Source organism: Melopsittacus undulatus, chromosome 6 (genome assembly GCF_012275295.1).
Source record: "Melopsittacus undulatus isolate bMelUnd1 chromosome 6, bMelUnd1.mat.Z, whole genome shotgun sequence".
Lineage (NCBI taxonomy): Eukaryota > Metazoa > Chordata > Aves > Psittaciformes > Psittaculidae > Melopsittacus > Melopsittacus undulatus.
In genome coordinates this window covers 14,983,712-15,010,794 of record NC_047532.1, presented here as the reverse complement: position 1 = coordinate 15,010,794, position 27,083 = coordinate 14,983,712, and the positions used below count along the sequence as shown (strand labels likewise).

Here is a 27,083-nt window from a genome sequence, read left to right as displayed (position 1 = left end):
GTCTTCACGCCCCCCGGGTGCTCGCCCCGCCCCTTCGCTCAGGGCTCTAGCTGGGCTGCCGGTCGGTGCTGAGGCTGAGGGGAGCGGGCGCAGGGCTCCACCGCCATCATGGTGCATCGGAGGGTGTTCGTGGTGGGCGTTGGCATGACCAAGGTACGGGGCTGCCTGCGCCGTCTGCGGTGAGGCGGCGCGGGAGGTCACGGCGGGGCCTGGCGCCGCTGCCTGTGCCTGAGGTGGGGTCGGCCCGAGCAGGTCTGGTCCCCTTCGGGCGTCCCCGCTTTGCGTGTTCCCTGTGGTGCAGGGCGCCGGCCTGGGCCTGCGGATCGGGCCTGGGCCACAGCGGCTCTGTACAGCGTTCACCTTCGGTTGGTGAGAGCTGACCCACCGGCCAAGTTAAACATTAAGAAGCTCCGTTGCGAAAGTCAGTGTAACAGATCTATAGCGGGCAGAGTGGGTGCCGTGTCACTACAGCCTCTGGTCAAGGGCTTGGCCCAGTGTTTTGAAGCGCCCGAAGCTGAAGGGCTCCGGGGCACTGGCAGCAGCAGAGCAGGTGCCGGGCAGATGTGGTGGTGGGGACTGACCCCGAGTCCGGTCATTTGGTGGCCAGCAGAGTTCACACAGCGTGGCTCCTCTAGAGCTACCTGAAAGGAGGCTGCAGTGAGGTGGATGTCAGTCTCTTCTCCCAGGTACCCAGTGACAGGATACGAAGTGGCCCCAGGTTGCACCGGGGGAGGTTTAGACTGGATGTTAAGAGAAATTCCTTCCCCAAAGGGTGGTCAGGCATTGGAACAGGCTGTCCAGGGAAGGGCTGGAGTCACCATCCCTGGAGGTGTTGGAAAGGCATGTAGCTGTGGCACTTAAAGAGACATGGTTTAGTGGTGTTAAACTCATATTGCTTAAACTCACTTGTGATATGCTCAAGGAGGGGAACGGTAGCGTGGAAGAGACAACTAAAACTTGTCAAACACCAAACTGCATCTTAACTATTCTATAATGAAGTCCTTTAGCATTGTATCCTTTCTCTTTTTTAACCTTAATGATGTAATGTCTTCTAAAGATGAGTATACCTTCTGGAAACAACAGTCTGTGCTTCCTGCGTGTGTAATTGTTAGTCCCACAGACCGTGCCTTGCATTTTCATGAGTGGATCATCCTCTCGGTTACCAGTTTAGTAGAAATTGTCAGTACTCTTTTCCCCTCTTCATTAGCCCAGATAGCATCAACTGCTCTTACAGACTTGCAGTCATCAGTTCATTGACTGATTTTCCTTGTGACCTTCAGGATTAAGGCTCTCTGTCTAAATTAAGGAAATGAGGCACTACAGAAAGTATAGCTAAGTGTTGTGAGCGGCTGGAGCTGTGTGGTGAGCGTCAGGAGTTAGCATATTACCTTCTATATACTAACAGTGAAGGTTGAATAATGTGTAGAACTACCAGCTGTTAGTATGAGGTGGGGTATTTTAGCACTGACACCTTTTGTGAATGATGTGAAAATGCACAACATATATTTGTTGGTAGTTTCTAATGAGTCATGCTTCAAAGAAAATAGAAATACCACCTCTCTGGTGAGAGGGAAGGTATGAAAGGATTTGTAACAAAGGGGAATAAGGCTCAGGAAAAGGAGGGTTATAGATAATTAAGTTCCATACAAAACCCAAGCATTTTCGTGTTACAAAGAGGAGGATAACAAAATGAAGTGGAAGGGAAATACTTATCAAAGCCTTAGTGAAAATTATGTCTTGTGTTGCAATGAATCAGTGAGGATGACAGTTATTCTCTCCCCCACCCAAAGGCTTTGGACAGGGTTATTGTATATCTCCATTTAAATCATGGATCTTTCAACACTGGGCAAAGGTGGCCCTGGGTACTATTTTCTGTTGTTAGCCATCACAGGCTAACAACAGGGCCTGTCAGTAGCACTTGGGAATTGTGCAGGTTTTGTGCATGTGTTTTTGGGTCAATTAAATGTAATTCTTTGCATTATTTAAAGCTGATTGTTCATAAACTTATTTCTAAGTTAAATATAAAGCTTTAAATATACCAGTTGGAGCAAAAGAGCTATTGAATCTCATTGTCATTTGTTCTTGTTTGGTTTCTTGTTTGTTTTCCTTGTTTTTTACCATCAGTTTGCAAAGCCTAGTGAGAGCATGGATTATCCTGACATGGCTAAGGAGGCAGGTAATTTAATAATGAAGCATTTAGTTTGATTTTTGACACTTATTTTAAGTCTGACAGTTAATATTTTTGTTACACATATGAGAGAATACTACTGTTCAATAAATAGACACATACTAAAAGCAAATCTAAAACGGACAAAAACCTCATAAAATCCATAACCGACCTGTTTAACTTGCTGCGTTCCTGTGCTGAAGTCAGAAGGACAGCTTAAAATTCACTGGGACATTTATTTTAAGTGTCCTATATTATTACCTATATTATTACCTATATCCTATCAATATTCTTCAAATGTACTTTCATTGGAACAATGTGTATGAACACAGATGCATGAAATTTTCTGATAGAGGAGCTTGTTCAGAACTCAAAACACTGCAAAATTGTCTTTATGAGAATTAAGATGCAAGATTTATTAACCATCTGCATCATATAATAAGTAATTTTTACAGCTATCTCTTTTTCTTATCTGTGAATACGTGAATAATACATAGTACTCTAGGTCTGCTTGTTCTGGTTATGAAAGATGGGTTTGGTGGGGTTTTTTTTGTTCAACTTTTAACTTCTTTTCAACTCTTTAACTTCTTTTAGGCCAAAAGGCTTTAGCTGATGCTGGGATTCCTTACTCAGAAGTGGAGCAAGCATGTGTGGGTTATGTTTATGGTAAGCAATGTCATTTGTTTGAGATGTGACATTTGCAGACATCTGTGTAGATAAAGCTTGTCCACATCTGTGTGGATGAAGTGTGAGGGATCCCCTCCATTTCAGGTTATATTTAATTGTGTAGAACTGCCTCAGACTTTAAAAAAAATCTATTATTTTTAGTGGTCATGGATCTATGTCTGTGTATGTATGGAGTTTAGAGTTGTATTCATGGTTATGGAAAGACTTGTATGAAGTTGTGTCTTGCAAATATGTTTTATGCAAGAAACTCTTTCAGCAAGATCAGGTTGTGTATTTACTCATGTGGTGCAAACCTTACGTTATGGCAGTGGACTTGAAAAGTCATTTATTCTCTGTGTGATGTTGTCTGCCCACTGGAGTGGATATTCTTGTTTGTCCACTACTCTGGAGTTGTTAGGGGGTATTTTGGGGATCAAAACTGTAATGTGTCTTTGAACTTTCAACCCAACAACGCAACACAGGTATGTGCTTGGACTCAACTCATAAGTGATAGATGAGATGTACTCTGTAGGAGGTTCATAGCTTTTTCAGTCCTATGGACAGATACAGAAAGATAACCATGATTTAATGTACTGTATAAGACTATTGAAGCACATGCAGTAGTGTGGCTTGAGAATAATGCTTTGCAGCTGAAGCAGCCAAAACCAGCACAACCCTCCAGTTTTCTAGTAGACACCCTTAGCAGAAGCTTTTAACTTGCATGTACTGCTTAATGTAGAGAAAGGAGATGGTGTTAAATGACTGGTTTGAACCTTTTCTTAGCACTCCAGTACATAGATGCCTGGTGTATTTCTCAAAGCAGTCAAAGTCAGATATCTATTATAGGGAATTTGTTTCCATTCCAGAGAGTGTTTTCTGTTTACTTACTTTCTGTTTCTCTATTAATGACTGTATTAGGACATTAGTAGGGTCAATCAGCTGGAATACTTCTAGCAGCTTCCAAGCCACACCTGTAAGATGTTTCTGTCCTGTCCAGTTACCTTCCATTTATTCACAGCCTCTTATCACAGAAGCAGGACTAATTTATGTTTATAAAATATGATGATTTTCATCTTGTTTCTAAGGTTCTTGTACAATGGATACTCAAGATGACAGTTCAAAAGTTCAAGTTTACTGTTGAAGTATTAGCATTGCACACACATGGTTGGATTTTGTTTTGGTAGCCAAGTTTGAACATGTACCTTATTTTAATGTGTCCATGCACAAAGGTGATTCGACCTGTGGACAGCGGGCAATCTATCACGGTTTGGGTTTGACTGGCATTCCTATCATTAATGTTAACAACAACTGTGCTACTGGATCAACTGCTTTGTTCATGGCCAGACAACTAGTACAAGGAGGTGAGTTGTTTTGTTCTGGGGCTAGGTAATACATATTCTCTATTTCTATAAATATAACTTGAATGAGGAATGGAACTAGTGAATGGGCCAGTACTCCAAGTTGTAAGTGTACTATCCTCATAGGCAAAATGGTGTTTTCTTCCTCAGCGGAAAAGGTTGATCACTTACATATATGCAAACATATGACCAAGCACTTAAAAGAGCAAGGCTATCACTCGAACATCATGTGTGCACCTAAGAGACTGTGTCAGTGATGCAGTAAGATGGTGTGTATGGATAGAAATGTTCTTTTCTGTGTCAGAAGCTGCATGAACCTAGTAAGTAGGGAGCCAGGTAAGTTTTTCCTGGAAGAATTGTCTGGAGTAGTGCAGAAGAAGTTGCATTATAGACACTAGACTCTGCAGGATGAAAAGGAGAAAAGAATCTGTTTAAAAGCATGACTTTTTTCTTCTTTTTTTTTAACTTGAAATTAACACCAGTATTTGAATGCATTTTTTGGATGCCTTTTGACAGACCATGCGTTGAACTGACGGATGAGTCTTTCCTTCTGTTTCTGCAGTTCTGCAGTTCCTTTGTGGCCTTTGATACTTTCTTGCACTCAAGTGCTGATGTTTCTGGAATGAAAACGATAGTACCATTCTGTATTATTATTGTAGTATTTGTAGTAGAGATGTAAGTGCTTGGTCATCTATGATAATTGCTGTCAAACAGGTTGAAAGTAAACCCAGCCCCTGTAGCGATCTCTCATTCTTCAGTATCAATATGTTTGTATCAGTACAATTCCCACCCCAATTTGTCTCTCCTTCAAAAATGAAGAAAGGAGGAAGAACAGCTGGTAGGTATTTATGTGTATCTCTTGTTATTGAATAGTTGCTAGTACATAATGTCATTTATCATTACACTGTGTTTTAAATAGCCACAATTTTTATCTTAAGGTTTGGCAGACTGCGTTCTGGCCCTTGGCTTTGAGAGGATGGCAAAAGGATCCCTTGCCTCAGGTGTAAGTGTCTGAAACACTCCATGCATTTCATTACACTCATAGATTAAATACACCTCCTCATTCTCTGAGACATATGCTAATAAATACCGATTGCTTTAAGATGCTGCCATAGATGATTACAAAATAAGCCATTGTTTTGATCCACAGAAACTTTTAATGAATTTTATGAATCTGATTGCAGCTGTGATACACAAATTTTGTGGAATGTTCTAGAATGAATTTTTTGCTGGTATGTCATGCTTTTAGTGTTTTACCAATATGTTAAAGGCAGGGTAAATGGGCAATAATGAAAACATCGGATAGAATACTGAAGCACTGAGCAACTGAACTGTCTTTATCAAAATGACACAGCAAATCAAAGAAAGAATCTGGGTCTTCTGGCTTTTTGCTTGATGCTTACTCAGTTGAGCACTTTCCCAAAAACTAATGGCTTTTGTAAACCTTTCTTTCCTGCCTCTTCTTTGTTTTTACTGGAGAACTGTCTGTGTGGGTTGTTTGTATTCTGCCTTATGGCTAGCAATATTAGAGCCCATATGTCTGGCAAGCAATATTAGAGCCCATTTAACTACACAACTGCCAAATCTGATTATATATGCAGAGGTTTGGGTGAGAAATTTTAAATTTAACAACTGATTTGGAGTAAGAGTTATCTTTAATCTGCTTTATGATACTTCATCTAAGCTTTATTAAAAAGAGTAATACAGTGTTGATTTTATAACTTGGAACTACATTAACTGTAGGATTTTAAGCTGAGGCGAGAAGCCATATAGGAATAGTCCTTGCCATGAATCATATTTACTCTTTCTTATTGTAGGGAAGTTATGAATGCTTCAGTGCATGTCACTAAGGTGCAGCATGTCCAGTGGATTTGTTAATATATCAAACCCTTCTGTTTTGCTTGAAATACACAGCACTTTTGTGGTGATCTTGTAAAGAAAAGGAAATTATGACTTGCTTTATGACTCGCTTTATGACTCTTCCTCTTTTTTAGTTTTCAGACAGAACTAATCCAATGGACAAACATTTGGAAATTATGATAAATAAATATGGCTTAGCAAGTGCTCCTGTAGCACCTCAGATGTTTGCAAATGCTGGCAAAGAACATATGGAGAAATATGGTATGTTAAAAGACATAATTTTTTTTCATTGTCCTCTTCTAATGAAGTGAATTAAAACTTACTAGGATTTTGGTTTTTTTAAACTGATGGTATTCAGTGTCCTTTCTTTTACCCAAGTACGACAATTGCAGCTAACACATACAAGAATACATTTGGATAAAGAGTTACCTACAGAAAAGTTGGTGATGTGTAGGCAAGCAAAACCATCAGGAGGCAAAATAAGGCTGTGGTACAGAGTGTCTGGTAATCATGCTAATGAAATGGTTTGTGCTTTTGTAAGATTTGTGCAATAAGATTGTGTAACTTCCTGCATTTTTTCCATGTGTCTTAGGATGGGTAGAGAGGCTTAAGACTGAATTGCCTCACAAAAGCTTTTGGGTATTTGATTTAATCTATAGCACTAGGCTGCTGCCACTACCATTTCTTACCCCCTCAGCGGACAAGGGAATTGGCTCCAAGATAACACGCTGGTGGTTTGAGCATCTTTTATTTGCTCTTAGTTTTAGACTAGTATGTGGGAAAATTTTAGACAGGCTCCAGTATTTCACCACAGCTGTTTTGCACCAATAGGAAAATGGGCATTTGAGCTTCAGTAATATAATAATACCTCAAATAAAAGACACTTATTTTCTGTATTTTTATGTCAGTAAGTGTTAAATATCCAAATAGGATGTCTGCTAGGTAAACCTCAGTTCTTTTTAGTAGCCTTTATCTAATTTTTAGACTTGAGTTGAGTTCTAAGGAAAGCCCTGATGACAATGAGTCTCTCGTAAAGATGCTTGTAAAAGTCAAACCAATATTTAAAATGCTATGTTAGCACTGCTTGGGCAAACAAACATTTCAGCACAGCTTTCTTTCCCCTTCCAGGGACAAATCCAGAATACTTTGCAAAAGTTGCATGGAAAAATCATAGCCATTCAACTAACAACCCGTGAGTTACATTCTCTGCCTCTACACTGAACATATGTTGCTGTTAAAAACATCGTGCAAAACTGAGTATTATTTTTAGAGTATATTATTTCTTAGGGTGTGAAAATGACACCCAGGATAAACTCTATATCCAATGCCTTACACTTTGTAAAATCAGCTCTGTATCTGCCTAATAGTGTGATATTAGTGTGTCTACTGCTAAGGGCTGTACTAAAAGATGGTGTCTGTCTGTTCTTGCCAGGTATTCCCAGTTCCAACAGAAGTACACATTAGATGAAGTTTTGCATTCTCGCAAGATTTTTGATTTCTTGACTGTCTTACAGTGTTGGTAAGGAGAGGACTTAGCATTGTGGAATAAAACTTGAGGTTAAGCCAAATACGGTAGGACATCTAGTTAAATAAAAGTCTGTTTGCATGTGAAGTAAAATGGACAGATTATTTGAAGTAAAACTTCTTATAAATAAAACAGATGTGGAATCTCTGTGCTGACCAAACACTCTCTAGGTACTTGTTCACAGCATAATGCAGTAAGCTGAAATGTGTTTAGTACTTTGGGGCTCTCTTGTCATTCATAGAACCAAAGAATGGTTTGGGTTGGAAAGGATCTTAAGATCATCAGGTTCCTACCCCCCTGTCATGAACAGGGATTCTTCACACTAGAAACTGTCACCCAAGGCTCTGTCCAGCCTGGCCTTGAACACTTGATTCTGTATCTGTTATCAATGAGCATCCACTACTGTTAAGTGTTAATTATTCTCTTCAGCCTTTCCTGTACCCTCCTGAAAGCCTTGTTGCTAACAATGTCTATAGCCAGGTAGAAAGTTTGATATTCTTTCTAAATTGAAAGAAACCATAATGATTTGTTTGTATTTTGATGTCATGCTTTTCGAATGTCTGTTAAGACTATTACTTAAAGTATCCAGCAAACACCGATGGAATTTATAGTTTCAGTGTCTTTTTGTTTGTCCTTTCTGGGTTGTTTTGTTTGCATTAAAAGATAATTCAATGGAAGATTGACATTACTAATACAGAGTGCTGACATCATTATTTTTCTTCCAATCAGTCCAACATCAAATGGTGCTGCAGCTGCAGTTTTGTGTAGTGAGGAGTTTGTGAAAAGGCATAAGTTGCAGTCACAGTCTGTGGAAATTCTAGCCCAGGTGATGGCTACTGATTATCCAAGCACATTTGAAGAAAACAGTTGTATGAAGATGGTAGGTTTACAGTTCTGTATTCCCTGGTACTCCTCAGTGATGGGTTCTTAAATACTTGCAAGTCTTAATGATACTGTAGACATTTCCATGTCAGTTAGCAAGCAATTTATACTCTGTGGCGAATATAAAAGTAATTTCGTTTGGGCAGGTGGAAGAAGCAAAGAGTATGGTTGTGGAATAATAGGCAGAACTTTATAAACAGGCTATCAAACCCCTCATTTTCAACCAGTTATTTAAAGGCTACTCTTAAACAATTGAAAAGCAAGAAGGTTTCTCCATTTAAAACAATTTTACTTATGTCTATGTAATGTTGAGCCTGAAATAACCTGTAGGGTATAGTCACTACTTGGTTAAGTAGAATGAAGGGAAAGACATGAACGGTGAAATCTGGATCCCACTGCAAACTGATAAAAATAACTGGATATAAGTCAACCATTAGAATACCCAATAGTTTCTACTGCAGTCATGTCCTGTTTGGGTTTCAAGTACAGTTCTAGTTAGATGGCTGATTGAAAAAGGCAGTGAGACAGTTTGAGTCTTTGTTTCAAGGTTGTTTGCCTGAGTCATGCAAAGGAGCAATTTAGCTTGTGAGCAAGGTTGAGAAAACAGAGGTTATTCCCCAGCAAAGCTTCCACATGCCAACATCAAGACTTAGAATATATTATTTCTTTCTATGCACTTCATACTGTATGAATATTAAACTCTGATATAAGATGCATGAAAAATAATTAGAATGCCACCTCCTATCTCAAGTTCAAGGTAGATAGAAACACATTTAAAATTAAGTGTAGAAATGAAATTGCTTGTAATTTTAATGTGTCCTTAATGATATTTTAAGGTACAATTTCTTCTTGCTGCAGGTTGGCTATGATATGACTAAAAAAGCTGCTGAAAAGTGTTTTGAAAAAGCAGGCCTAAAACCTACAGATGTTGATGTGATCGAACTTCATGACTGTTTCTCAGTTAATGAGTTCATCACCTATGAAGCTCTGGGACTCTGTCCAGAAGGTAATAGCATCAATGGAGAACATTGTTTTAGTAAAATGCAAAGCATTAAAAATGCCTTTGTATCCGTTCATATAATCAAAACTTTGAACTGTCTATTGGCCAGTCTGTATTTGAAAGTCTTACTGGCTGACTTCATAAGAGGGAAAAGCAAGTTACCAATGTGGTAACATAAGGAAGACCTGCAAATTCTAGAATCACTTTACTGTGATTTCTGAAGAAATGTACAAAGCTAATTAAAGTGTTGGGCAACTCTGTGAAATCCTATGGCTAACATGTGCAGGGATGGCTCTTTTAAGCAAGCAGAACAAGGAATCTGAGGACTCCTGTGATCTTTCTCGGTGTTATGCTCCCTTATCAGGGCCATATAGTTACCTACCCCAAGATTTCCCTTTCATCTTTGTATTCCTTTTAAGAAGATAAAAATGAGACAAGAACTGCCTGTAGAGGGCATGCTACTCATCTTCAGTGCGACTTCACTCAAAATCTTGAAATGTATTTGCTGTTGAAAATAAAGAGTTGTTGGCAAGTTGCGAACATGCCTCCAAAGTCAACAGGGTAACAATGCACAATCTGTCCAGATTAGTTTAATTCATTGAAGTGAGTGGATTTACAACAGGTTAAATGGCAGTGGAGTTTAGTTCTTTTATGTAAATCCAACCATTACAGTTTTCTACTGAAGAGGTTTTTTGATTTCAAATAAATCATGCATTGAACTGCTACTTTAGCATTTGATGTATTTAAATGTATTCTTGCTTTGTATAAAGAACCATCTGATGTAGTCTTTCTCTAATTTGTTTTTAATTAGGGAAAATATCATACTCTGTCACTAGATGGTGTATTGCTCACTGAAACAAGTTTGTGGAACTTTAGGAAGACTTCCTGTGTTTGTAGGTCTTCCAGTATTTGCCATTGCTTGCTTTCTACTGCTATGCTTCTCATGGTTTTTATGGTATCTACAGTAAAACCAGTAAATGTTTGATGCTGTTTAAATCAGAACATTAAGCTTTTTAGATTAATTCTTTTAACTGAAGATAAAGAACAATTCTGATGGTACTTGACTGTCCAGTAAGTCATGTGTATAGTAATTTAATAGTGTAGTTCTCACCACCTTTTAGTCAGTCTGACCTTAACAGTATGTGAAACTTATCTTGAAATGGTAGGCTCATTAGACTTTAGTCTAATTAGAGATTAGTGAAATGGCATAAACCACATTGTGGATTTAGATGTGCAAAACTGACCTGGTACTTGCAACTTGGTGACAACAGAATTGAAAAATCACTTAAAAGTGATTACTTTTGTAATTACTGTTTTATAGGAAAAGCATGTGACCTGATTGACAGAGGAGATAATACTTATGGAGGAAAATGGGTTATTAATCCTAGCGGTGGCTTGATTTCCAAGGGACATCCACTTGGTGCTACAGGTATGCAAAACCATGTCATTTAGTCACACCAGTTAGATACAAGATACAGCTCTTGGGCCAGCAGATGCTTCCCACTTACATTTGTCTGTATGAAACATGAGGGCTTCATGAGACTAGAAGGAAGCTCTGGGGTTGATGCTCATTTCCAACTAAGGCAGGTTGACTATGTAGGATTGCTCAAACTAAAGGACTTAGAGTGTGATTTTGATCATGAGCACTTACTTAATTTTATGGTGCTTTTTCCCCCCTGTTATTAAAGCAACCTGCAAAACAGCTTAACTTTTTGCTAAATAATTGCTCAATAGTACAACTCCTGCTGAATGTAGTTTGAATAACTGTTTTCCTGTTTTCATCCTTTAAAATTCAGATTTGGGAGTTTTTTACTGCAGCTGAATAGCCTGTACCCTTGTTAGCTGTAATAAAAGCTATTTCTGTAACACTTGGATGGCAAAATATTTGCCTGATGTTTACAGTGGAAGCTCAGGCATCATTTCCCAGCAACATGGGCTTTCCTTTTTCATTTTGTTTTTTGTTTTCTTCAAACTGCTGTGCTTGCTTCCAAATGAGCAAGCATGTATAATGGGCATATAAATATATATAATGCATATATAAGCATATATAATGGATATAATGTATTTGGATTTGTGAGGATAATTCACTTTCCTTGTTTGGAAATGAGACGCTGTTAGAAAACTGGAGAAGAGGAAACCTTGTAAAAGAACAAATCTTAATCTTAGCAGCTGGGTAACCTGCAGTTGATGGATGGAGAGAATATTGGATAGCTTTGGAAGGAGAACATACTGTGCAAATGAGACTGTGGGTATCTGTAACAGGATGGGAACATCACATTGCTAGGTTTGTGTTTAGTTTGTGTCAGTTACTCAGTGATACATGTAGAGGCAGTTACCGGTGTGCCCATTTCTATTGCCATGGGATAGGGGAAAGAGTTGTTAACATGCAGAAAATGACCACGTCTACAGGCTGCCGGCTTAATTTCACTCTAAAACAGTCTGGAGGCCAGCTGTGTGCCAATCAGAGGTCATACAAGTCACCTTAAGTTTCCAAATCATCCCAGGGCAGGTTGTACCACTGTGCACATTCTAACCTTGAGGCTGCAAGAGTGTAAATGAAACCTGTTAATTCTCCTCTGTGCCTGGAATGACAACACTCTTACTTGCCCTGTTTGTAAAGTTTCAGTTGGCAGTATGTACAGTGCCATGTGTAAAATACAGATGCCTACACAGTTACCTAGGAGAAAGGAGAGGAAGGGATGGAGGGAAGAAGAAACGTGTGGTGGAATGGGATCGCACTTGCATAAATAGCTGATAGTGAGGGGAGATGGAGGGGAAATGTCAGCTGAAAATCGGGGCTGTAATGAAAAAGGATCCACCTTCATTCTGGGCCTCGCAGGAGAAGCTGTTTCTATGTACCTGAATTAACGTCCTCAAATCCTATCTTTAGTAGTCCCTGAATGTCTTTGCAAGGAGGGAGGTTTATGGCACATACCCATTCCGTGTTCCTTGTGTCGCTCTGTGCTCGATTCCTCAGGCCTGGCGCAGTGCGCCGAACTCTGCTGGCAGCTGCGCGGCCTGGCCGGGAGGCGGCAGGTCCCCGGGGCAAAGGTCGCGCTGCAGCACAACCTGGGCCTCGGCGGGGCCGTGGTGGTGACGCTGTACGGCATGGGCTTCCCGGGACACCGCAGGTGAGAGCGGCACCGCGCCGGCCCGGGGAGCCGAGCGGCTGCCTCTGCCGAGACAGCGGAGCCTGCGGAGTGCGCATCCTTCACACTGCGGAGAGCAGGAGAGCGCTCCTGAGGGCTTCAGCACGGAGAAGAGAAGGCTTCTTAAGGGGAGGCCTCAGAGCAGCTCCCAGTGTCTAAAGGGGCCTGCAAGAAATCTGGAGAGGGGCTTTGGACAAGGGCCTGTAGGGACAGGACAAGGGGAATGGCTTTAACCTGCCTGAGGGGAGACTGAGCTGAGCTCTTAGGCAGAAGCTCTTCCCTGTGAGGGTGCTGAGGCGCTGGCACAGGGTGCCCAGAGAAGCTGTGGCTGCCCCATCCCTGGCAGTGTTCAAGGCCAGGTTGGACACAGGGGCTTGGAGCAAGCTGCTCCAATGGAAGGTGTCTCTGCCCATGGCAGGGGTTGGAACTGGATGAGCTTTAAGGTCCCTTCCAACCCAAACTATTCTATAATTCTATTCTGTAACTGGACTTCAGCAGTGAGTTCAGTGGTGCTGTAAACTAAGGTCACTTTGTGCTGACCGTGCTCTCACATCTTTGTGTTTCAAAATGTATTATTTTTAGTAGTATTGTTTGCCTCTGCTCAAGAAAGAGGTTGCACTGTAAACTAGAACTTGCTTAGCAATTGGAACTGTTGCATACCTGCAGCACCACAGGTGAATACAAGAGATTGTAACTTACACAGTGTCTGTTCTTGCACTGTGAGTTCTGAATTACTGAAAAGAGCAGACTGGGCCATAGAAATGGCTCACATGAGTTCCTGTAAGGAAGACTCTAATGTTTGGAGAAAAAGAAGCTAACAAAAAAACCATTAAAGAACAAACCAGGTCACATTAAAATCACAGACTCCTAGAATAGTTTGGGTTGGAAAGGACCTTAAGATCATCTAGTTCCAACCCGCCTGCCATGGGCAGGGACACCTCACATTAAACCATATCACCCAAGGCTTCATCCAACCTGGCCTGCCCAAAAAGGCCAGACATCCATGGGAATACACATACCCACTGTTTTCCCTGCTACAATTGTTGCTGGTCTGGTTTCATGAAGACTTGTTTTCAGCTCTGTATTATACTGGTATTCAAATCACTCCTTAGAATTCAGGCATGCTGCTCCTTCTGTCCTGGCTAAAGAATTTGCACTTGGAAGGTAGCACACTTCAGGGTGAGAGGAGAATGCTGCTATGAAGCTGTCTTGCAGTCTGCTCTAGTTCTGTGCCTGGATGGACTGAGAGAAGATAATTTAGAATTTTAAATCCACCAAAGTTTCAGGAGATGCTCTTCTAATACACAGGTCCCTTTATGTTTTTACTTTCAACTTTGAGTAGAAAGATTGAGCCATTCTTTGTGGGTATTACGGTTTTAGCTTTAAAGCTTGATCCCAATACTTTATATTTGCTCCAAAAATGTGTCAGGTATTGGACTTCCAGATAGAAATATTCCCCTTCCAACTCAGGTTTCTAATGTCTGTTTTAGCTAGGCCTGTACCATTCCTGGGAGGTGACAATGTAATCTTTGGATTAGGTAATGAGAGAAGCAGTTGGACTTTGAAGGGCTGTAGCAGTGATTTTCTGTGTTAGTGTCAATTCTATAGTACTGTGTCAGAAGTGGCAATTTTACCACTTTTGCGAGGGCAGACCACATGAGAAAATGTGTGATATGTGTTTTCTCATAGATTCCCTTCAAACATGCTCACAAAACTTGGCAGTGGGAGTTGGTGCAGTTTCATATCACAGGGTGAAAGATTTCTATAGGGAATATACTGCTTTCCATTGCTCTGAGCATTGTCTTACAAAATATTGTATGAAACAGGGAATCTGTTGCTCTATATGTACTGTTATCCTTGAGGTACTACTAGAAGTATTGCCTTCCTATCAGGAAAAGCTTTGCATGTATAAATAGTATTTCTCCTGAAAGAACTTAAGTCTCATTTACTACAGCTCACTTCACCCTCATCAGTATGGAGATATTTTAAGAGTCTTTCTTAGGCACAGCTCAAATCTCAGCAATACTAGTTTGATCTTGCATTAGAGAGGCTTAAAACCTTTTAGTTCTCCCAAGGGCTTGGTGTGCAGGAGGCACCTGACACAAGGATTTGCACTAATGTATATTAATCAGACTTTGGAACGAAACAGTGTGGCTGATCTCTCCTGACACTGCTTATGTAATAGAGTGATGATGTGTATTGTGTAAGTAAGGCAAAGGTGGTGGCATTTCATGAATGTTAATGAAGATACTTCATACCATGTTTTCTACAGCAAAGCACAGTCCCATCTTAATCACTGGATTAAGAGTTACCTTGTAATTAGTGACTTTAGTAATAGCTGCTAAGAATGTACATGAAGGTAAATGACAGCAGGACTTGATTTGGGTTTGGATTAGTCTTTGAAACAGTTCTTTTTTTGACACAGCTTTACATCCTGTTAGTACAGCCTTGGTTTATTAGCAAAATTGATATGCCTTCTTCAGATGAGACAGTCGCTACTATTGCTACCCTTGCATACCTGTGTGGGGTAGTGTTAGTACCACACAAGTTGTAGCAAGGTTGCTTAAGTGATTCTGTCACTGTAACAGTATCAGACCTGACCACAGCTTTGAACTGTGCTGCCAAGAGATGGTAATATCTGTAAGCTTGTTCTTCTTGCTGCTGCTTGAATTGCCACTTCTTTGGACATATCTATACTTCATCTTTGGGGGCCTCTGTAGAAGTGAAGAATTAGGTTTCATGCTGTTAATTCAGGCCATGTAGGATGACTGCTCCAGAGAATCGGGAATAATGCATAATACCTCTTGTAATGGTTGAGCCCCGCTTGAACTGGGAGGGGAAAGATTTGTTTTGCCAAAAAAAGAAGTATTTCTCTGAGATGGTGCATGTGCTGCTCTCCCCTCACACCAGCTGTGACAGTAGTGTTTGCTAGTTAAGCTGGATGATCTGCTACCATTGTAAGATTAGTGTCATGTCTATACATGCGAAGACATGTAGGTACTTCAAGTGATTGTCATTCAGACTGTCAAGCCCACCAGATAGTAAGCTTCATACAGATGTCATATATATGCTCTATCCTGCTGAAGTGTTTTGGTGTGGCTGTTCTCACTAGTGTGAGAGGCCTCTTCATGATAATTTGAATATGCAGAAAATGTGATTAAAGGGCTATAAATGACTGGGTTTCTCATTGCAGCACGGGCCGTATTGCGGCTGTGCCTCTCAGCGCAGAAGTGGATGGATTTAAGTCACATTTGGTCTTCAAGGAGATTGAAAAGAAGCTCCAAGAGGTATTTGACTACTTCTTTTCCCTGTTGTAATTTATGGCAGGATATGTGTGAAGCCTCGTGGGTATATAGTATCATCAGTTACTTCCTCAGTACTCCTTACTGAAACTAAAGTTACAGCTTTGAGTTCTGCTGTGCCAGAAATCTTTCTATGCTGTACCATGATTTAAAAACATCTTTTTTCAGCCAGTTCCTACCTGCATAAGTGTATTTCAGAAAAGGCACGTTCAGATTGGACATGAGGAGCTTGTAGCTAAATGAGGAAATCTAAAGTTTATACTTGGTGTTTATTGCTTGCTTTGCTAGTGTGATTAGAGGAATAAATCACGTTTTGTCAGGCTTGTATCAAGACAAGACTGTTAGGACACTGGTCATTTTTCTTAGTTGATAGATTTTAATATAAATACATGGACAGTCATAGTTTGTGGGGGGTTGTTTTGGTATTTTTGGGTGTCTTTATTTTTTAGTAAATTGTTTGAATGAAGCCTGATAGAGGGAAATGGGGATTTCTTTTTCGTTTAAAGGGCAAAGGTGTTTAGATTACTTTATTTCATTCAAACTATGCTAAAGTTATTTTGAAGTAAATGGATCATTCACACATTGCATGGTCATTCCAGGAAGGAGAGCAATTTGTCAAGAAAATTGGTGGAGTCTTTGCCTTCAAAATAAAAGATGGTCCTGGTGGGAAAGAAGCAACTTGGGTAGTAGATGTGAAAAATGGCAAGGGCTCCGTAGCAGTTAATTCAGGTGAGTGCTATTTTAGTATGTCATTGCAAAACCACATCAGATTAATGACAAGAATATAAATTCATACTCTGTTTAAGCTGTAGTGACCTTGAGCAAAAGTGGTGTAGAGCTGCCTTAACTTTAAGCTTAGCTACCTTCAGTTTCATCTTTTTCTTATTACTGATACTTCTAATCCATGATCTTTGGACCAAGAATGAAACATCTTTGAATTCTGTCTGTATAACTGCACATTTTGTTAGAAGCTTCAGACAGATCTGTCAGATGACTCTTACAGGAATAACAGTTAAAACCCCCTAATGAAATAATTCAGATCTCAGGGGTTTTGTTGATCTCACCTTTTAAAATTTGGGCCAAAAATGTAATCTGTTGGAGACACTGGTGGAATCATAGAATCATAGAATAGTTTGGGTTGGAAAGGACCTTAAGATCATCCAGTTCCAACCCCCCTGACATGGGCAGGGACACCTCACACTAAACCATATCACCCAAGGCTTCATCCAACCTGGCCTTGGGATGGAGCATTCACCACCTCCCTGGGCAACCCATTCCAGTGCCTCACCACCCTAACAGTAAAGAATTTCTTCCTTATACCCAATCTAAAACTCTGCTGTTTAAGTTTGAACCCGTTACCCCTTGTCTTGTCACTACAGTCCCTAATGAACAGTCCCTCCCCAGCATCCTTATAGGCCCCCTTCAGATACTGGAAGGCTGCTCTGAGGTCTCCACGCAGCCTTCTCTTCTCCAGGCTGAACAGCCCCAACTTTCTCAGCCTGTCTTCATATGGGAGGTGCTCCAGTCCCTGATCATCCTCGTGGCCTCCTCTGGACTTGTTCAGCAGCTCCATGTCACCTTTATGTTGAGGAACACTAGAACGGCACACAATGCTCCAAGTGAGGCAGGCATAAATAAGACACAGACTGGGTAGTGGTGGGGAACCTCATAAAATTCTTGGATTTTATAGAATCCTTGGAAACAAAGGATTGTACTTCTTTTTTTATTGGTTTGTCTGATTTCTGTAGTCATGCATCCTAGTGAATTATAAAAAGCCAAAGACAATAGTTGTCAGAATTTCATATATCCATGAACCTGGATCTTAAAAGCTTTTAATTAAAAACATGACAGAATGTTTGATTTGGAATTCATTGATCTAAGTTACTACAAAAAGAAAAGCACTGTTTTCTGTTGCGTGGACATTTTACCAAAGAGTCAATTTGCATAATAAGATGAGTGTAGGAAAACATGCATGCAGGTTTCAGCCTGTTTGTATATACATCAAGTGTTTCTGTTGGAGCTTATGAGGATAAGTTTTCAGCTTATTTCTAATAAGAAGATCCTAAAAACTTTTGGAGTTGAATTAATTCAGATGAGTGCTTTTAGAATGCAGACGTTGTTCCCATTGAAGGAGAGGGCAGGAAATGCCAGAAATGTCAGTGATGAGTATCTTCAAAGAGCATCACAGGGGACAACTCATCTCTGAGTTGAAATACTAGCAAATTTAGACCACTGCCAATGCTTGCAGTTAACATTCTGTCTGATTACAAGTAGATTATTTCTTTACAAGGAATAAATTTGCTTAACACACTTCAGAAAGGTCTGTCTTTCTTCAGTGTTGGGATGTAGCACCTTGTCTGTGCTACAGGGTGGCACAGATGCCCCTTGGCTATCTCTTGCTGATCTTGTGAACTCTTGCTGATACTTTTATAATGGCTGCTATTTGTATTTATTTGCGGTACAATTTTGCTAACTTGTATCAACAGATACCTCATAGAGTTGCAGCCTCTGTTGCTGTTTCATCTCTCAGTTTAAATCTTCATTGTCAACTCTGTCTTACAGATAAGAAGGCAGATTGTACAATTACAATGGCAGACACTGATCTGTTAGCCCTCATGACTGGCAAAATGAATCCTCAGACAGTAAGTATAGCGAAGATGAGATAAAAGGTCTGACTTGTTTGTTTTGGCTGTGTTTAAGTTGAAATCATTGAAATAAATCCCCCCTCCAAAACTGCCATGACAGACTTGAAGAATGACAATTCTTGACTTCCTCTGAACAATTTGGCCAAAGTAAGATTAATCAAGGAAGACAGTATCTGCTCTCTTGAAGAGGTACATAGTATCTCAGGCATCATATAGGTAATCCAGAAGGGGATATTATTATTGCTTGGTTTGCAGAGAAGAGGGTGAAACTGCTGTTTGCAGTGTGACTTAAGATAGGAAGAACACTGGCCCTCTGAAGGGCTTTACAGTCATAACTGGCGTTAGTGTAAGGAGTTATCGTGATGCTAAACAACAGAAATTGAGGTGAGCATCCACTGAATGTCTGTGATTATTTGGTTGGGATTTTTTATTCATCTGTGTGTCAAAAGCAGTTATAGTGCACAAGTAAACCAGATGTTTGTGTTAATTTTAAGTTGCTGTTCTGTACTTCTAAATTTGAAGTGCTTGGGGTAACATTCTTTAAGATTTTGGTTGGGTAATAACAGGAACTGACTTGTGTCTAGGAGAAATTTGAAGGTAAAGCACATTACAGAGATGCTGTAATGTACATATAGGAAACTCAGAAGCAATTGCAAATTACATCTCCAGTTTGGATATTCTAGTGTGTGTGGTTCATCTTTTTACAAAGTCTGGAGGAAAACCCACACATCTTTAGTGTGTGCTTCACACATTAGATTAGCAAAATTGAGTTAATCAGTAACAGACCCAGTAATGGCTGGGGGGGGGGATTTGAGTAACAAATACTTTGTGGCATCTACTGTGCACTCACTGCTTTATTGCCTTCAACTGAAGTAGGGAACTTTCATTCTATGAGCTGTCATCACTGAAACACTGGGTATTCTGCCCTGCTTTGTGTACACATCCATCATTGTGATAATCCAAGAAACAAGCAATGCCAAGCTCTTTCTCTTTAAGTGTCACAAATATAATAAGCATACAACTTCCTCAGTTTACTATTTTATCGTCCAGTATCGGAAGATACATTTCTTGGTGAATGCTGGTGTCTGCTAGAAACGTTGGAGTTCCAGAACTGCAGGCTGGGACCTGCACACACATAATAGCCTATAACTGGAGGGTGCATTTGAGGTAATATGTTATATTGCATTTCATCACATCTTTTTCTTTTTTAGGCATTCTTTCAAGGCAAATTGAAGATCTCTGGGAACATGGGCATGGCAATGAAACTTCAGAATCTACAGCTTCAGCCAGGCAAAGCTAAACTTTGAGCTCCTTAGAAAAAACAGTTAATACTTGATATTTTTCACAACGAAAAGTAGAATGAAACTAGGCATTATCAATAACATGGTGCAGGCTGGGTTTGATTGGACCTCTCTCACCTAAATTATGTGGTTAGAGACCTTAATTCTCTTAATATATTCCATCAGTTTCTCTATGGCAAAGATTTTTAAGCTAAGCTTGAGGCACTAACTCTTACAAATGGTATATGGTGGGTATTTGTGACAATTCCAGTTTAATTAATATGAAAAGTTTTATAAACCTTAGAGCTGAATGAGGCTGCTTTACTGTTCAGCTTCATTGGGAAGAGAGGGAGGAAGGTGATAGTTTGACATATCAATTACATTAGTTGCATATATTTGAAGCTGTAATAACGCTTTCAGACTTCCATTCTAGCAAATTTGTTGCTGCTTAAATTAACGTGGTCTTGTACAGGGGATCTGTAACAGCATTTTTTTAGAACAGGCTTTAGGAATTTGCTATAAAATCCTTTTCTTATTACTTCTTTGGAATTAAAAAAGAAACAAAATATACCCAGAATTAAGGAGGAACTAGAATGTTGCTTTGAGATTCACAGGATTTTGGTACCTTTCACCTTGGACAAAAGATCAGGTTTGCCAGGAAAGCAGAGAGGGAGTGTTCTTACCTGCTTTCTCCTGAGAAAATCTGACGTTGATCATCATGAAATGTAACAGCTTTAAGTTCTGTTTTGGGAAAATGTATCCTGCTTGGAGGTTTAATAGAAAATTAAATATACTTTTACTGTTCTTCTGTGTGTCTCTTCCTCAGATTCATAAACATGGATTTCATGTTAATGCACTGAATTGACTGTTTTACACAGGTTGTCATGAAGGGTACCTGCAGTCATCTGTTTTTAACTCCTTGGACATTGCTAGTAGATAAGCTGACATCTTGGTCCAGAATATACACATGTATACATACATATATATATATATACACATACAATATATACATCCTCACACATGTGGGCCATGATTGAGGAACTTGGGCATAAACTTCCACTTCCCTGCTTTAACTAAAATCATAATAAAATGAGCTAATTCACGTTAATCATTCTGCTTACCTAGTGCAAATGCTTAGCAGTAACAATGGGTGCACTGAATCAGGCCAAAATCAAGCTAGCCCACTCTATGTTCTGACCTTTGATACATTGGAAGGAATAACACGGCCCAAACATCTGTTTATCCCGAATACTTTCCTAGCTGCAGGTGGTTTAATTTTCTTTTCCAGCTCACAAATGTGCACTGTGGTAGGTCTGCATCTAAACTTCTTGGTGGATGGTCTTTCATGCATTTGTTCTGTCCCGTTTTGAATCCTCAACAGCTTTTTGTCCATAGGTCAAGAATTTCTGTAGTTTAGCTACATGTCATGTAGAATTAAGTTACTCCTTTTCATCTTACCCACTGCAGTTTTGGTTTACACCTCCTAGTTGCCTTTTATGTTGGTTTGTTTGGTTTTTACTGGAAGAAACATTGCACAGCTTCAAAGCACTTATGGTGTTTACAGCCTTGCCTGATCACTTCCAGGCTTCACAGCTTGGAAGAGGACATTCTGTTTAACTGTGTCACATGGGGATGACCAAAAGGTATCCTTCCTCTATGCTACATACCAGTTGTCCTGTTGAAAGGCTTTCAAGATACAAGAGCATTTTCAGGTTTTACTTCTCTTTCTCCAGTTGCTTTTCTGACCCCTGCTAGCCTTGAGCTGATGGTTTTTTACATCTCTGAAAACTGGGGGCTCATTTCTTTCATACTAACTCAGTGCTTTTGTCACCCGCTTTTCCAAGGCGTTAGTTAAACAGGACAGATGTGGCCTTGCTTCACTGTAAACTTCTTAAAATACAGTCTGATATTAATCAGGTTTCCTCTTGTGTACTTGCTTATTGAGTTACCCAAAGGGTTGTGGTAGATAGGAGTCCCGTCTCTCAAATGAAAGCAGTGTTAGCTCTCTACAAACCAATGTTTGCTAATGTGTCCACTGCTTTTTCCTAAATTCTTGCCATTTGGCTTGTGGGCTAAAAGAAAGGGGAATTACAGGATTGCAGAAGTAATTACGTACTGAAAGCAATTTGTTCCTCTGCACAAAGTTACAGATACACCCTTTCATTAGCAAGCTTTATCCTCTTGAATCACTAATACTAGCAGGAGAGCTTTAGTGATGTCTGTTATGCAGCTCAGAACATGCCTTTTCCAATGGTTTTTGAATACAGACATGTTTTTGTTGTTTAATTAAAGAAGCAAATGAATTCTGAAGTGTAAACAGGCTGACACAGATCATAGACCATACCAATAGAAGTTTAAGTAAGATGTGCTCACCTGCAGATTGAGATCAGTTTCTAAGGGGGAGGAAAGCTTGCACAGGAATATTGAAAACCAACCAACCAAGGGGAAAAAACAACCCACTGCAAAAATGTCTTTGGAGTTCGCTACCAAGAGAAAGAATATCCAAGTGTGAGGCCCAGCCTTCAGAGGAATCCCTGGGTTTTCACAGGCCCAGGACTTTCAGGTTTGGGCACTTGCGGATAGCATGTCATTATAACAGGGAAATCACAGATTAAATCTAGGTGTTTATTTTGCTTGTTGATCATAGCTAGAGGAGGTAATGCAGAGGTTTCACAGCCCATTTGTATGCATGGGAGTAAGAGAACTTGTTGGTTTTGTATTTCTCCTGCAGTGCTTCAGAAGATGGAGTAAAGGACAAGGTCATCTATTTATCCTGTCTACCATTCAGTGTCTCATTTAACACATCTGTCTTGTGCTACTTCTTCACTTTCAGCACCTTCTCTGTGCCATAACTTGCTGAGTAGTTTTAAAAGGTAATACTTTTTCTACTTCTCCTTCTTCCAGGAGTGAGGTGTGTGTACAAGGGGTGTCTTTTCTAAAAACCCCAGTCCCTCCATTTACATTCTTCTGTCTTAGAATCTGGTAACTGAATAAATAAATTTCCACAGTGGACAGAAATAATTTGCCCTGCTCATCATGACAAGGAAGGAAGCAAATCGCTGTGATACAGAGCAGATTGTGACATTAAGCTCTCTTACTTTTTGCATTACTCAAATACAGGATTACCTCTGTACCATTGTAGAAGTCTCCTTATAAGTTTTCTTTCTCAACCCATTATGCTCTCTTGACTAAGCAGCATTAAGCACCTCCTCCAGCTAAAATCCTGGATAACCAGTTAGATCAGCCTTTCTTACAGTTTGTTACTGCAGTTCTGTTACATTAACTTGTTTCCTTGAGGGCAGAATTAAAGGCAACCAGAGCTACCAAGAGGTGCCCAGTCACTGAACATACAAGGGTTTAAATTTCTGGTTTCAAAGGCTTTGCATAAAGAAAAAAACCCCTAATCCTCTAGGCAGGGGGTTCAGTACTCTCAAACTCCCAGCTCACATGGGAGGAAACTTCAGCTTTAGACATTAAAATGCTCGGGAGGGTTGTTCTTCCCGTCATGGACTCTACTGAATCCCCTTTGCAGCTATTGGTTTTGTTGGGGTGTTTTCATCAGCTGTGATAAATGTGTTAATCATTTGACAGGCAGAGATGCTGCCAGATTGGCACCTCTGTCTTCCTTTTATAAATTCATGTTGTGTTTTCAGATAGGGATTTTCATAATGAAGGAGAACATAAACCATCTTTCATTGCTGTAAGAGAAACAACTTTGTCAGAGTTGGAGCCAGTGAGCAGAGTGGTGCCTGACACAGCAGATCTGGCTTGCAGGCAATTGAGGGAATGCTTTGGTTTGGGAGCACAGATTTTACTTTCTGACTTTCACTTGAGTTTTGTGTTTCAGTCCCACTGCTTTGCCTTGTCAGGAGTAGGTACAGTGCATATATTACACTTACACATTTAATCAGTATGTATTTTCAGAGATGATCACTGCTTTTCTTACAATTGAGTCCTTAGAAGAAAAGCTGAGGGTCAGGACATGGCTCCTTTCCTTACTAAAGTGTGCTGCTTCAGGAAAGCTCAGTTCCTGTGTTGATCAGGATAACAGATAGGAATTTGTTACAGAATTCTGAATTTGGCATATTTGCAGGAGAGCTCTCTGTAGGCAGATGAGGGCATGTGGTGCACCTGACAGAGGGGAGATGTAGCATAAATACTGAGAAGAAATTCTTTATTATGAGGGTGCTGAGGCGCTGGCACAGGGTGCCCCGAGAAGCTGTGGCTGCCCCATCCCTGGCAGTGTTCAAGGCCAGGTTGGACACAGGGGCTTGGAGCACCCTGCTCTACTGGAAGGTGTCCCTGCCTGTGGCAGGGGTTGGAACTGGATGAGCTTTAAGGTCCTTTCCAACCCAAACCAGTCTGTGATACCCATGAGCAGATAAGGCAGTTTAGGGGGCAGGCAGTTAACTGCAGCTGTATGTTGTTGTATGGACTTGACCTTATCTGCACTAACTTCATGGGGGTGTGTGACAGTACAGGTGTTTGTAACTGCAGGTGTTAGAAGGGGAATGGAGGATCTGGCAGGTGGCTCTGGTGGCAAGTCTTCCAAGTACAAGGTAGTCTGGGATCCCACTGGTAAGCAGCAGAGAGAGATGAGTTTCCTCAAGGGAGGGGGCTGTGAACAGCTGAGCATTGTGGCAGCTGGGTTAAGGAGCTATTCTGGGTGACAGACCCTTTCAGGACGCAGAAGAATGGGACAAAGGGACTTGACAACATCTTCCCTCTGACAATAGAAGAAATCTGAATTCATCACAAGGCTGGATTTGTCCATTTCCCATGTGTCCAATTCATCTGAGGTCAGTTTAAACTGTTACCTCCTTGGAACGGGAAATACATTGCTTCCTGTTTTACAGAGCACTGAGCTGGATGTCAGCTCTCGTTAAACAGAAAAGAGAAAGAATGCAATTAGCCTGGTGGATAAAAGGCAGGAAAAAAACCCCTGAGCTGTGAAAAATCAATACTCGAGGAAGCAAACCACATGTGGAGAACAAATGCTGGAAAAAAAACCCCAACTGTTTGGAACAAATTCCTTTATTACTTAAACAAACAGCAGTGTAATTGGTTGGAGTGACAGTGTGAGCTGTCTGTACCCTGTATCGGTAAGAAGAACTCACTGCTAACTTAAAAGCAGATGGCTTTATGTGGCCCTGGGTGGGTTCTCTGGGAAATGTTAGTTATATTCTGTGATACAGGAACAGAAATATCCTAATAACGCTGCAGCAGGCTGAAAGGAACATGGGGAGTATAAAACAAGTACAAAATATGCTGTGTCTGTATCACATATTTCAGATAGATTCAAAGCAGCCATGAATTTTCATTTCTTATTTTGTAATAGTACATATCCTCTGGGAGAACAGACATCTTAAAGTTCATTTGGATCAAGACACAGATGCCAATAGGCTTATGGCCAGGGTCTGTTGTGCATTCTTGAGTTTGAAAAATACTTCCTTTCCTGCTTTGGAGACAAAAAACCCTTTTACTCTTTGTGTTTGGATTATTCATTTTCTGAAGCAAATGATGGCAAGTTACTAAAAAGAATTTTAATGGGCTTTTTTCTCTTCATATAAAGGCAGTGAAAGTATCACAGTATCAGCACATAACAGTGGGTGCTTCAGGAATGCCAGTATTTCTGTAGAGTCTTATTTAAAACAGGCAAATAAAGCAAAAAAATCCCCAATGTATACCTTTTAAGATGCAACTAAACCTCTCCTGAATGCCTCATGCCTCACTCGTAACAAGTGAGCTAATGCCTGCAGAACCACTGTTTTTGGAGCTTATGCTTCATAGATCTCCTTACACCTGTTCTCTAACACGTTGCTTGACTGGGCTGTTATCTGAGTTTATGGTATCACACCAAATTTAGCCTATAATCTCTTTAGGACAGTGACAATAGTTGCAGAGTCAGAGCTGAGCAGGTCGCATGGGTTTGAACTGCCTCTCCTGTCCTGATACTCTGTGGTTCCATGGGCAAGTGCAGCCTTGGTGTGACTTAGATAAGTACTCCAGCTTTCTCAGCTACAGGAGTGGAATATAGTATACTGCATTCTACAGCTTGGCCTTGGACACATCCTTATGCTGAGGTCTGCAAGAGCATCTTGTAAAAAAGAATTCAAGTAGCCAAGCCTGTCATTGACCACCACTGGGGGCTTTATTCTGATGGAGCCAGAGCAGAAGGTTGGTTCTTGCACAGTGCTCTGTGTGCCAAGGCCGTTGTGAAAATACCGTGGCACATGCTGTCTGCTGTAGCTGCCAGTTGTTCACTGGAGTAGCCAGCAGTTGTTTGGCCAAGGACCTGTTTCTCTGCCATCTATGTGATTGGAAGAAGTGATCATGCCAAAGTTTAAACTTTGTCTTGAGCCTTTCATTTATAAACCTGAAAATGTTTCTCCATTTAGGCTGCAGCCACCACTCAACTCACACCCATCGGCAGGGAACATGCAGGAGTACAAAGACTGGAGTCTGGCTGGAAATGGTTCCTGCAACTAATTCTACATTGTGAGTCTTGAACTGGAAGTTCTTTCCTCTGAAAGCATCAGAAAGCTGTAGTGCAGAAACCACAGAAACAGTGGTTGCCTGAGTCCATGCACCATGCTAGGGCATAGCTTAGTGGTGGGTCAGAACACTGCTAGATAAATTTGACTCCAGCTCTGGTTTTGCTGGGAATTTGTGCAGGTTCTAGTGATCGCAATGCAGCACTGGATGACAGCACATGGTGAGTGTGGGATATGTTGATGTAAGAGGGTAAGATGTGGAGGAAGTGAAAGCTTGGGAAAAAAAACAGATTATATAGGTAATTTGTAGCATAGTGTAAGGGTGTGAGTGTTACCTTTACATGTGGGACACCTGGTTACTGGCTTTGTCCTAATGGATAATCCTGGGCTGGTTTGTGCTGCTTGTGTGCCTCTTGTTTCCCCACTAAAGGAGGCATAATGCCCCTCTTTATATTGTCCTGTAGTACATCCAGATGCTATGTGACAGCCAAGTACTGTACTTACACACCAAAAACACAGATAAAAACACAGCTTTGGAGAAGGGTAAACCTCTCTTCCTCTCCTGCGGGCTGCTCTGACATCAGTAGCAAGCCAGGTACTGACCCTGCTCTTCTCTCTGTCTGCAGATTGGGGTACAGAGAGGTGGTCCCCCAACATCAGCACACAGTTTTTCTTCTCTCTGAAAACACTGTAAATGTTGTGGTATGGACTGTGTAGTATAGAAATGGGAGCAGGCAAATGCATCCTGGGTCTCT

At 40.6% G+C, this 27,083-nt stretch overlaps 1 protein-coding gene across 1 annotated transcript; it reads left to right on the top strand.

Annotated features, from left to right (window-relative positions):
• Window positions 1–95: 95 nt before the first annotated feature.
• On the top strand, window positions 96–20,639 carry SCP2 (sterol carrier protein 2). The gene is made up of 16 exons (XM_034063611.1): window positions 96–153; window positions 2,125–2,176; window positions 2,762–2,833; window positions 4,063–4,194; window positions 5,130–5,194; window positions 6,186–6,312; window positions 7,180–7,243; window positions 7,484–7,570; window positions 8,306–8,456; window positions 9,317–9,464; window positions 10,780–10,887; window positions 12,436–12,589; window positions 15,801–15,894; window positions 16,509–16,638; window positions 18,472–18,551; window positions 19,766–20,639. The coding sequence occupies exons 1-16, from the start codon at window positions 109–111 to the stop codon at window positions 19,859–19,861; spliced, it is 1,605 nt and encodes a 534-aa protein (XP_033919502.1). The 5' UTR covers window positions 96–108; the 3' UTR covers window positions 19,862–20,639.
• The last annotated feature ends 6,444 nt before the right edge of the window (window positions 20,640–27,083 follow it).

Coding starts and splice junctions, on each gene's coding strand:
- SCP2 (XM_034063611.1), top strand. CDS start 109: ATGGTGCATCGGAGGGTGTTCGTGGTGGGCGTTGGCATGACCAAG. Junction 2,177..2,761: donor TGACATGGCTAAGGAGGCAG/GTAATTTAATAA, acceptor AACTTCTTTTAG/GCCAAAAGGCTTTAGCTGAT. Junction 16,639..18,471: donor CTCCGTAGCAGTTAATTCAG/GTGAGTGCTATT, acceptor TCTGTCTTACAG/ATAAGAAGGCAGATTGTACA.